General features: G+C 39.9%; 1 protein-coding gene across 1 annotated transcript; it reads left to right on the top strand.

Annotated features, from left to right (window-relative positions):
- Nucleotides 1-7197: 7197 nt before the first annotated feature.
- Nucleotides 7198-9475, top strand: LOC142172413 (uncharacterized). Its single transcript, XM_075236020.1, has 4 exons — nt 7198-7291; nt 7924-8342; nt 8688-8921; nt 9371-9475. Exons 1-4 carry the CDS (start codon nt 7198-7200, stop codon nt 9473-9475), a joined length of 852 nt encoding a protein of 283 aa, XP_075092121.1.
- The last annotated feature ends 4073 nt before the right edge of the window (nt 9476-13548 follow it).

The following is a 13548-nucleotide window of genomic DNA, read 5'->3' as shown; positions in this document are numbered from 1 at the left end:
TGGAGTTGCCTAGTAGGCATTGATAATGTAGGGACCATGTTCATTATTCTGAGATTTAAAGAAATGAGTCATTTTAGACATGTGACATATGGGAGGCATGGTCGGAAGGATAAAGACATTAGCGTCACTTATTCTTGGAAGACTATGAGTCATGATAAGGACAACAACAATTGTTTCATTCCTTATGTACTTTGTTTGGTAATAGTAGGCCTCAAAGTGAGATAGCCAAGTATGTGACACCAGTGGCCTCTTGGAATGTAGGAAAAATCAGTTTAACTCGAAATGAGAATATTTTGGCACCCCGAAGGTGATTCGGGTTTCAAAATGCATGAAAATGCATTATGCTCTTAACAGTAACTAGCACAAGGAATCTATGCCACAAGCCTATGAGGATGAAAAATAAAAGTTGAACACTTGTGAGATTATTATCTTTCTGATAGCTTAACCTTTCACAATAATTGATCCTGTATGAGAGGACTAGATATACAACAAACTTGTCTTTAAAATCAATATGCTCATCATATGTGCCAGAATCTGAAATATCCACCTGAAGTGGGGAGGAAAATTCGTTGTAAGGCTGTTTAACTTTCAACCACACACGAGTGAAATCATGTAGATAGGACATCTTAATGTTTGGATGAAATCATGTATTTGTTAGAGAGAATGAACACTTTGCTATGAGCTAGACATGTTTCTACCATAACAACTCTCAAGCTGCAATACCAGACCACTTCATGGGCAACTACAATACTAGGAACAAAGTGCGTTACTCACTAAGGCATGATCTAGGTGGACATGAAAGTCATACTGAGATGGGCGAACAAAAAGATCTTCCTGTGACGAATTTGTGAAAATCTCAAATTTCCTAGAAACTTTTATGCGGACAAGTGTCCCCTTTCAATTGACAGGTACACATATGATAGGTGCTGAGATATGCTCTCATGTTACTAGACAGTGAAAAGGATTCATGATAATATTCACAAAGGTGTGAAGTGATTGTTCAAACCATAGGAGCCACAAATATCGGAGAGAGAAAGAGTGGCTCAAGAAGGATCTCACCACTGGGTTGCTTTACATTGGATTTGATACCACATAGGTAAACTTTATGACGATGCATGCATAAGCACAAATGAGCAGATGTTATCCATTCGAATCAAAAGGTTCTGTAAGAAATTCATCAGGTATAGTCCCTTGTTGAGAATTTAAGGAAGCAAGTGGGAAGTATTAATCCTAGAGTTATAACTCAATTCAAGGACATAATTATAGAGCTCAATTCCTCAAGAGGTTGTAAATAAAAGAATTTGTGATAGAGTGGCTTCACGAATAATTTTTCTCGTTTAGAAAGCAAGTACATGCAATGTTTTGTGATTCAGTGTCTTGTTAACACCGTGTTTATGAATGCTCTTCAATATGGATGTTCATATACAACAAGGAAAATAATGTGGTGTTCATAATGATGTACTAAGGAATGACTTACTTGATGACTTTAGATTGACAGGGCAGTACCTTGATTGATGCCCCTCTACTCCACATCCAAAACATACATTAGTACTATAGTGACATACCCCCCGAATGATATCTCATACACTTCACACAACGAGGATGGGGTCCGCTAAACTAACTCGCCCCACTTACCTCATATTACCCTTTTTGCATACATCATAAGCATTCCCCTTAGTCTTCCTCCAAGCCTTCATGGCGAGAGTAACAATCTCTACAACAACTCATTGTATGAACTTTTGGAATTGCCCAAATCTACCACCCATAACACACTTCTGAGCATACTCACAACATGACGCAAATTATTTACGCACGCATATCGGGCAGACCGGGATGGGTGTATCCAACCAAAGGGCATTTGTTCTTCTTATGCCCCCTCCTTCCACCTCCATGAGATATTTCAAGAATCATCCAACATAAACCCGAGTGGCTCTTCTGTCATATCAAACATTCTGGCTCATTGATGCCAATAATCCTCTTTCATTTCTTAGGGGCTCTTACCACATTATCCGGTGGCACAGTAACATTAATAGGAACAACGACACTTCCCCTAGCAACTAGTTCTTCCAATACCTCTTCGCTGCCTCGAACCCTTGGGTTACTCATATGGAAAATAAGACATGACGAGGAATTTAGCTTCCTATCTTGAACTCTATCGCACGATATGGAGTATCAAAGAAGTGTGACATTCCTAAATGTCCATGTAGCCTCCTCATTATAGATGTGGTCAACAACACACCGATAAGAAGGACTCTACCAGACACGACTCCGAGACATCCTAGGACACTTTAAAACCTTAGGCTCTCATAACAAGTTTGTCACGCCCCAAACTCAAGGAGTGCGACCGGCGCTCAACCGAGTAAACCCGGCCAAGCAAGCCTGTTAGATTTCATTCTACCCAAACTCATTCATGAAATAAGAGGAGATGTACTCCATTAATCAAACACTAAGAAGATTTCATTAATAACCCCAATTTTCCAATTCCATTATTCAAAAGAGATTCATTTATGATTTCCAAAATATTACAAGTTCATAATTATAATGAAAAACATGTTTGCCAAATACCAGCATTTCTAGTTCAATTTCTCACATCAAAAACCACCCACAACTTGTCTACGGAGCCTCTAAGTACAACGAAAGAGAAATATAGAAAAGACGGTAACAAGGCCCTGACTATACCTCAACCATAAAGTACATGAGAACCAAAAGAAACATGGCCCTGAAATGGAATAGGGCTCACCAAGCCAACGGAAGAGAGTGTACCGCTATCACTGATCAATGCCGCCTGTTGTAGAACCAATTGCATCCATTAAAGATGCAGCGTCCCCGGCAAAAGGGATGTTAGTACCGTCAAATAGCACTAGTATGTATAGCTAAAAGTTCTCTTTCAAGATAGAATACCCATATAAGAAAAGGCAACACATAGAAACAACAAGTCACAATCAACAATATCCAAATGTCCAGTTAAAACATAATTCATATACAATTTTTTATTGGGAGATCATTAGCACCGATGTTCACAATACCGATGTTTATAATACCAATGCCATCGTACTTTTAGCACGGAGTCTGATTACGACCCGATCGGCAAGGCTATCTCATTAGAGAATCAACCACAATTACTATCAATACCAATACCACCATAATTTTAGCACGGAGTCCGATCACGACCCGATCGGCTAGGCTATCTCATTAGAGAATCAACCACAATTATTATCAATACCAATACCACCGTAATTTTACAACGAAGTCCGATCACGACCCGATTGGCTAGGCTATCTCATTAGAGAATCAACCACAATTATTATCAATACCAATACCACTGTAATTTTAGCACGGAGTCCGATCACGACTCTATCGGCTAGGCTATCTCATTAGAGAATCAGCCACAATTATTATCAATACCAAATACCACGGTAATCTTAGCACGGAGTCCGATCACGACCCGATCGGCTAGGTTATCTCATTAGAGAATCAACCACAATTATTAACAATACCAATACCACCGTAATTTTAGCATGGAGTCCGATCACGACCCGATCGGCTAGGCAGTCTTATTTTGAGACATCAACCAAAATCTCAATTTCAATTATAATTTCCAGCACAATCACCACCATGTGTGCGACATGGTGTCCGATCACGACCCGATCGGCTAGGCTGTCTTATTCGAGACATCATCCCTTCTATATCAATCAATCTTATCCCAATTAAGAGGAATAATTTTATCACATCATTCGCATCCCAAATAAGGGGAATAATTCACAAAAATAACATAGGTGCAAATGTATTTACCTCATCATCTTCCACATTGTATAAATCTCCGCTAGTATTTTCAACCAATAATAACAACAATATTTCCTTGGCTCTTTTGGCCATTCACAAGATTCTTTATTCAAGGCACGGTGGCCATATTTGTTATTCCACACTTTTATTTCTTCCCTCTCATTTATCATCATCATAAATATCAACATACATATAATATTTCGGAAATCACAACTTTAAGTTCATTAGAAATGAACAATTTAAGCACCATAGATTTCTTTCTGAGAAGTGGAGTAAAATGATTGGCAATTGATGCGCAAGTTAAAATCATCAGCAAATAACACACCATTTATTCTTGACACATTTTCCCCCACAAAGGGCAATACAAAATTTTCACTCACGAATATGTAAGAACGCAAAACACATTGAAAATACTCACAAATCATAACGTCTGTTAAAACAGCCACATATGAGCATGACTTGAGTTTATAGGCTTTTAGGCAATTTTATTTTCGAAGTCAATTCGGAATAGTTGAATCAAGGCTCATTTCATAACCTTTCTCACATCATTTCATTTCATTGGCTCTATTGACCACAAGTATAACTTTCACTTATATCAATCATCGCATTTCATACTTTTTCCATATCTTTATGGGTTATCAACAGTAAGACATTTCCAATCAAGGCTTTAGGTACACATATGAGCAATTAAGAGTCTTAAGCATATTGAGTTTTCTCACACAATTTGGAATCATAACCTTCATTTGAAACACAACTCAAAGATATAGCATTTTAATACATGTATCATTCTTGAACACATTCCCAAAGGATAACATAATGTGTTAGGAACATTCGGAACATGTTTTGAATACTTAATTCTTGACACTTTGCTTATTTGGGACATAGAATAAGGAACTTAAGACAACCATACTTGAAACTTATGAGAACATCATTGAATTCAATTTTAAGGAAGTAGTTTAGCCAACATACCTTGATGGAGCTCTTTAGTGCTATTAAAACCACCTACTGCTCTTAAAACTTCAATCTACATCAACATAATTCAATTTCACCAATATAAGTAACAAATTCCATAATTTAGGCCATTTAGGCATTTTATCAAACACCTAGTAGGCATGAATCTTTATATCTCTTACCCATAGAATTAGTCCATCCAACTACTATCATTTACCAACAATTTATCCCACCATCATTCTTAAATAATTCATAACTTCCAACATCACATACATGACCATCCATCCACACCCAACCAACAAACTTCCATCAAATAATCACCTTTCAATCTCTACAATGGATATGTATTTAAATTGGGAACTTATGGATTCCAATCACCATACCATAAGTTTCAATACTTAATTCATACTCATATTTCCATAATATATCCATACATGTAAGTCTAAGGGTGTAGGATTACCTTTTGGAAGAAATCTTACAAAATCCTCCTTTGAGTTCTTGAAGAACTTTCTTGAAGATCTATGTATTTTATGGAGGATTGAGTTAGTCTTAGGGTGAAATTGATGGAATTAAACATAAAATTAGTAGGGATTACACACCTTAAAGATGTGGGGAGTTGGAGGTCTTGAGAGAGTGAAGGAAAACCCCAAAGTTCGGCCAAGAAAAATGGTGTAAAATGAACCTCGAAATGAGTATATAGCATTTCGGGCGCCACAGGTGGCGCCGGGGGCTGCCTGTGGCGCTGGTTCCAGTAGCTGAAAGAAATCCCAGCGCCAGAGACAGCGCCCCATGCTACCCTGGGCGCTAGCGACGGGAAATGATTTTTCTCGACACGGAAATTTGCATAACTCTTTCATACGGTGTCCGAATTCGACGATTCCTTTTGCTATGGCTCCATAATTTTAATACGGATCATCAATAATAAATTTGGAGCTCATTTGATTAATGTGATACCACTTATACTCGAAGAAGCGATACCGTTGAAATACTTTTGATGTCCAAATAATGTGGTTCCACCCCATAGGTCTCCTTTGATACTCGAATACGTTATTCCCGAATACCGTTGTCGCACTTTAAAATATTAAATCATTAGAAAATTTTAACGGGGCCTTACAATATTATTATTGTTTCGTATTTGTATATACTTGTACAGGTTATTTATGTACGTATCGTGTCATAGTCTCGTCACTACTTCGTCGAGGTTAGGCTCGACACTTACGGAGTACATGGGGTCGGTTGTACTCATACTACACTCTGCACTTCTTGTGCAGATTTTGGAGTTGGTCCCAGTGGCGTACCATAGACTTGCTCGGATTCAGCTACCCAGAGGAGACTTGAGGTATAACTGCACAGCGTCCGTAATTCGGAAGTCCCCTTCTATCTTATCTTAGTTGTGTATTATCTTTCAAACAGCTTGAATTTTATTCAGACCTTTATTTGTATTATCCTAGTAGCTCGTGCACTTGTGACACCAGATTCGGAGATGTATTTTGATGATTCAGTTGTTGTGGTCTTCCGCACTTTATTTCAGTAATTGACACCACTTAATTTAAATTGCTTAAAAATGGTTAAGATTATTTTAACGTTGGCTTGCCTAGCAAGTGAAATGTTATGCGCCATCACGGTCCTGAAGGTGGAAATTTCGGGTCGTGACACTCATGATTTGTACTACCGGTCTTTAGGAATTCTTGTATAACAGTTCAGTTGTATTATCATTTTTTTCTCTTAATAAATATCATTTGAACGGGTTTGTTGTTAACTGAATTACCTAGCTGGTTGGGTTAGGTGCCATCATGGCTAGTTGAATTTTGGGTCGTGACATATATATATGTATTTCATCACCTTGTTTGCTACCTTATCCATGACTTTTCTTTCCCTCTTGCGTCTAGTATTGCTGACCACGCTTAAAAATATGGTCGGATATCTTTGCGTGTGATTCTTGGAGAGAATAACCTTATTTTGTTTGCGTTTTCAATTTTTATATGTACTTGGCTAGTTTTTGTAAGTCTATGATTAATGGCTAGAGGTTGGTAAGTTAGGACTTATTTGGAACATTTCTGTAAGATTCCCTATTTTCTTTCAGAGAAATTACATAGTTGACCGCTCGGTTAACAGTATCCACATCTCCTATTCGTCGGGACGGAGCTAGAAACCTTAGTATGTGTTTGGCCTAATTTAGTAACTTTTGCTGAAAATATATATTTCTTTAAGTATATAAGGGATGTGAAACAAGGGGATCCCCTATCTCCAGCATTGTTCATTCTGTCAGCTGAGGTACTTTCCAGGTCTTTGAATAAGCTCTTTGAAGACAAGTCATTTGTGGGATTTGGAATGCCTAAGTGGTCTGATTCTTTAAACCACTTGGCATATGCTGATGATACGATAATCTTTGCATCTGCTCATCCTCCCTCTTTGAGCAAGATTATGGCAGTGTTGGGGAACTATGAGAAGATATCAGGTTAAATGATCAACAAAGATAAGAGTTCATACTACATGCATTCAAAGGTTGCTAATGGATTGTTTCAGGCAGTTGGAGCTATTACAGGATTTGCAAGAGGTAAATTCCCCTTCACATATCTAGGGTGTCCTATTTTTTACACTAGAAGGAGGAAGGACTATTATGAGGATCTTATCAAGAAGGTGAAGGCTAAATTGCATTCACGAAAAGGAAAGTTGTTGTCATTTGGAGGTAAGGCAACACTCATCTCTAGTATGTTGCAAAGTATACCAGTTCACATGTTATCAGTCCTTGATCCACCAAACAGCATCCTGGGGCATCTACATAAGACTTTTGCTACGTTCTTTTGGAGCACAAAGGAAGAAGGGAGAAGCAGACATTGGGCTTCATGGCAAAATCTTTGCCTTCCTAAAGAGGAAGGGGGCTAGGTTTTAGGTCCTTAAATGATGTCTCAAGGGATCTATTTGCTAAACTATGGTGGAGGTTTAGGACCACAAAATCTTTGTGGTCTAATTTCATGTGTAATAAGTATTGCAAGAAGGAGCCACCAACAGTGGTGCATTTTAGGGGAGGGTCTCATGTTTGGAGACAAATACTGAATGCTAGGGAATAAGTAGAGCATGAGATCGTATGGGAATTGAAGAGTGAAACAACTAATATTTGGCATGAAAATTGGACTGGATTGGGTGCACTTTATCGTGTATTACCTGAAGACTTTCCAATCAATTAAGGTCTTCAAGAGGTGGCAGAACTGCGGCAAGGGGAAACATGGGATGATCAGCTACTAGATCAAACTTTCAATGAGGAAATTGCAGAACATATAAGGCTAAATGTGCACTATGAAGGCAGTGAGGGATATTGGGATAGGCCATACTGGATGTCAACTCCTTCAGGCAAGTTCAGTGTTAGCAGTGCTTGGCAAATATTAAGGCATAGGGCTGTTCCTAATAAGGAATTCAAGTTAATATGGATTAAAGGTTTGCCATTCAAGATATCCTTCTTCTTGTGGAGATTGTGGAGGCAGAAAATAGCCACCGATGACAGGTGGAGGAGGCAAGGGCAAATGGTGATGTCTAGGTGTTGGTGTTGTCAGCAGCCCCAAGAGGAATCCATTGAGCATATATTTGTCACAAGTCCTACTGCCTCTAAGGTATGGAACTTGTTCATGGGGGCTGTTGGAATTTCTGTGCAATTGATTCAATTGAAGCAGATTATAAGGCATTGGTGGTATGCTCAGTGTTGTCCGAAATTAAAGCCACTATTTCAAGAAATACCAGCTATCATCACTTAGGAGCTGTGCAAGAGAAGAAATGCAGGTAAACATGGTGGTTCAGTGTCCACAAATAGGGTGATTCATGAGATAAATAGGACATTGCATCAACTGACAAGGGTGAGGTATGCTTGGATCCCTAATATTCCATTGTTATGGCCAGACATGATTCAATACTTTGAAGGATATAAACCTATATTGATCACTACAAGAGTAACATGGCAGCTTCCTTGTCATGGTTGGTACAAATGTAATACTGATGGAGCTTCAAAGGGCAATCCTGGACCTAGCTCCCTAGGCTTTTGTGTGAGGGATGATGAAGGTGATGTGGTGTATGCTAGGGCAGTAGACCTGGGAGTGACAACTAATGTGGTGGCTGAAGCTAAGGCTATTCTTCAAGGGTTGGAATATTGTGTGGAGCATGATTTTCACCCTCTCATACTGGAGACTGATTCATTGGTGATGAAGAAGGCGATAGAAGGGGAATGGGATCCTCCTTGGGTAATTGCACAGGATGTGAAGAAAATTATAGAGATGAAGGACAACTTCAATGTGATCTTTCAACATGTGTTCAGAGAAGGCAACTCAGTGGCGGATTTTATAGCTAACATTGTGTTCTCTTTTGCAGGTACATCTGAGTTTCATTCATTCTCTGAACTGCCTAGTGCAGGGGAGGAGGTTGATCAATCTAGACAAATCTCAATCACCTAACCTTAGGATTAGGATAGCAAAGAGAAGAACCCCAGACTGATGGCTTCACAAGATTGGACTCTGCACAAACTGATATGTCCAAATGCTAAGGAAAATGTTGAACCCATCATATGGTATTTTTGGAGATTGTTGAATCATTTCTCAGTGGTATTAGCATGCTTTCATGCTCAATCTGAGTATGGTTTAACAATGTTTAGAATGATGTCTACATTAAAGGTTCTAGTAGGGAAGGATCTGAGCTTACAAGATCACAAAAAGGAACAATTTCAAAGGTTGGCCTTTGCCTTGCAAAGCCTGCTTAAAGCCAGATCATTCCTGGCTTTTGCCTTGTAAAGCCAGCTCATGCCTGGATTTTGCCTTGTAAAGCCTGGCTAAAGCCAGCTCATGCCTGGCTTTTGCCTTGTAAAGCCTGCCTAAAGCCAGCTCACGCCTGGCCTTTGGCCTGCAAAGCATGCCTAAAGTCAGCTCAAGCCTGGCTTTTGCCTTGCAAAGCCTGTCTAAAGCCAGCGCATGCCTGGCCTTTGCCTTGTAAAGCCTGCCTAAAGCCAGCTCAAGCCTGGCATTTGCCTTGCAAAGCCTGCCTAAAGCCAGGCTCCTCTTCTACACATTAATCTTGATGAGTGAGCATATGATTAATACTTGAACAAAATCAGTCCACTGCATATGGAGATCATATAGTAGCGACACTTGGAGGACGATGCTGACTTCAACTCTGTGGTGGAGATGTTTGAAATTCATTTTAGCCTATGGACAATATACCCTGGCGCCTGGTGAGAGCTTGATAGGTGCTTCTTGGTATTTGCCAATGACAATTGGATTCACATACACTAATAGGAGAAGGAAGCATTCAACTTATCATGTTGTAATAGCTAGTTCATTAGATTTTAGCTTTTCTATCTTTTTTAATAGCTAGTAGCTTCATGCAACTTCTATTTTGGTTTGGACATCTTGTAAGCATTGGACCCATTTTGTATTTTATTTATATATTAACCATTAGGCAAAAACTAATATGTATAAATATGAAATTTAGAGCCAGTTATTAATATTTGAAATCCTCGTTCTAAAATTCAGAACTCATAAAATTGGATCTCTATGCCTTATGTATAGATTATTTAATGTAATAAGTTTAAACTTTGTAAATTGCTGTAACGACCCGACCGGTCGTTTTGAGTGTATTAGCCCCTGATTCGCTGTTTACTTCTGTTCCCATACCTTTTCTGCTTATGTGACTTGCCATGAGGTTGTTGTTGTGGTTTGGAAGTGAATTGGGACACTTAGTCCCTAAAACAGAAGCTTAAGTCTTAGGATTTTGACTGTAGTTGGAACTGTGTGAAGACGACTCCGAAATGGAGTTTCATCGGTTCCGTAAGCTCTGTTGGGTGATTCTGGACTTATGAGCGTGTTCGGACTGTGAATTGGAGGTCCGTAGCTGATTTAGGCTTGAATTGGCAAAAATTGACTTTTTGGAGATTTTGACCGGTAGTGGACTTTTTGATATCGGGGTCGGAGTTTGATTCTGGAAGTTGGAGTAGGTCCATAGGGTTGAATATGACTTGTGTGCAAAATCTGGGGTCAATCGGACGTGGTTTGATAGTTTTCGGCATCGGTTGTAGAAATTGGAAGTTTCAAGTTCACTAAGTTTGAATCGGAGGCTGATTCATATTTTTAGCATTGTTTGATGTGATTTGAGGGATCGACTAAGTATGAATGGTGTTTTAGGACTTGTTGAAATGTTTGGTTGAGGTCCCGGGGGCCTCAGGTGTGCTTCAGATGCTTAACGCATTGAATTTGGACTTATGCAAATTGCTGAAGTTTCTAGTTTCTGGTGTTTTTGCACTTGCGGAGGAGAGACTGCAGGTGCGGACTCGCACGTGTGGAAGGAAGAGCGCAGGTAAGGTTTGGTCAAGTTTGGTCTGTGGGCGCAGGTGCGAGATTGGCCCATAAAAGCGGAGCCGCATCTGCCGAAGATGGTGCGCAGAAGCGGACAGTGCCTAGAGCGTGAGGATTGCAGAAGCGGACGATATCCGCAGGAGCGGGCGCGCAGGTGCGGCCCCTTGCTCGTAGATGTGGACCCAGCTTCCTTAAGTCATTTCTGCACCTGCGAGAGAAATTCCGTAGGTGCGGCATCGCAGGTGCGACCGATGGTCCGCAGATGCGGAAATACCTGGGCAGAACCGTGAGTTTTGGCCATTTTCTTCATTTTTGAGCTCGGGTTGACGATTTCTTGAGAGCAATTTAGAGGGATTTCACGAGGTAAGTCCCTTGTCCTTATTTTTGATCAATAATCTTGCTAGCCCATTTATTTTCCACCTAGCTAGTTTGTATTTAAGGTGGAATTTGGGAGTTTGAGGCTAGGGATTTGAAGAGTTTGATTTTGGGTTTTGAGTGGTCATTTGAGGTCGGATTTTGATAAAATTAGTATGGTTGGACTCGTGAGTGAACGGGCTATCGGATGTTTTAATTTTTATCCGATTCCGAGATATGGGCCCGGGTCGACTTTTTAGGACGAATTTCGGAATTTTTGTTAAAGTCTTGATTTCATTAATTAGATTAGTCTATTATAGTTATATTTATGATATATAATTATTTTTGGCTAGATTTTGGTAATTCGGAGTCAGATGATCGAGGAAGAGGCATTGTTACCGATTGATTGAGCTTGATTTGAGGTAAGTGGCTTGCCTAACCTTGTGTGGTGGAAATCTCTTTAGGATTTAGTATTATTGTGATATGTGAGCACCGTGTACGTGAGGTGATAAGTACGTACACGGGCTATTTGTTATAAAACCCGATTTATTTTACTGAGTAGCAACCTGTTTTTTCTTTAATTTGAGTTATACCGTTTAAATGAGTATTAGTCTATTTTCATTCTTATTTAAGTTATTCCAATATGTGTAGTTATCATATTTAGTCTAATATCGCATGTCTACGTCTTTAACTGCTTATTTGAACTCTGTGAAGCATGCCTAGTTCATTCCCTGCTTTTTCTTGTTCTTTATCAGTATAACTATAAAGTTCTTGTTGATAACGGTTGTATTTATCGGTTTGAGTTGTATGTTTACTTTTGAGACTACGAGGCGGTTCCTCGGGAGTTCTCCCTGCACATTTACTTTTGAGACTACGAGGCAGTTCCTCGGAATTTCTCCCTGCACATTTACTTTTGAGACTACGAGGCGGTTCCTCGGGAGTTCTCCTTGTAGATTTACTTTTGAGACTACGAGGCGGTACCTCGGGAGTTCTCCCTGCATATTTATTTTGGGACTACGGGATGGTATCTCAGGAGATCCCCTGCTGTTTACCCCTGTGTGTTGTACTACTGCCTTGTTGTGTTTCCTTTTGTTAAATTCCAGTCTCTTATTATACTGTACATTCTCTTGCCATATTTATTATTTACCAGTGGTCCTGACCTGATCTCGTCACTACTCGACCGAGGTTAGGCTTGGCACTTACTAGGTACCATTGTGGTGTACTCATGCTACTCTTCTGCACATATTTTTGTGTGCAGATCCAGGTACTTCTTATCAGTCCTGCTATTAGCTAAGAGTGCTTGCTGTTGTACGGAGACTTCAATGTACATCTGTCGCGTCTGCATACCTCGGAGTCCCCCTTTATTCTCTCCTATGTCATTTACCTTCCGTACTTCTTTTGTTAGACTCTGGTGTATAGAAATTCTAGTTTTCTTCTGTAGCTTATGACTTACGATGTTCCAGATTTTGGGAAGACTGTGTATTTATAGAGTATTGGTTATTGTACATGCCGAGCAGCATTGTTACTAGTTACTCAATTATCCACTGCTGTTAGTTGCCAAGTTTTACTTTCGTGTTTTTGTTATTTTTTGAAATTTGTTAGGCTTACCTAGTGGTAGAGACTAAGTTTCGTCATGACATTATACGGAGACAGTTTGAGCCGTGGCAAGTTGGTATCGGAGCTCTAGATTCATAGGTGTCGTGAGTCATAAGTAAGTTTAGTAGAGTCTTGCAGATCGGTATAGAGACGTCTGTATTTAGCTTTGGAAGGCTATGGAACTGTTAGGAAAATTTCACTTCTTTGATTCCTTGTCGTGCAAAATTATTGACTTCGAAATTCTAAACTTGAGTATTTTATTCTCTCACAGATGGTGAGGACACGTACAGGAGGATATGATGACCAGGAACCTGCACCCCCTGCTTGAGCAGCGAGAGGCGAAGGCTGGAGTAGAGGCCAAGGATGTCCACATGGTGTAGCAAGAGCACCCGCACGAGCTGCCACAGAGGAGCCCCCAATAGCTCCAGCCGGAGGGCAAACACCTGAGATACCTGTTGCTGCACCAGCCCTCCAGGAGTCTGTAACCCAATTTCTGAGCATGTTCAGCACCTTAGCTCAGGCTGGATTGATTCCA

This window comes from Nicotiana tabacum, chromosome 18 (assembly GCF_000715075.1).
Source record: "Nicotiana tabacum cultivar K326 chromosome 18, ASM71507v2, whole genome shotgun sequence".
Lineage (NCBI taxonomy): Eukaryota > Viridiplantae > Streptophyta > Magnoliopsida > Solanales > Solanaceae > Nicotiana > Nicotiana tabacum.
This window is presented reverse-complemented; position numbering and strand designations above follow the sequence as displayed.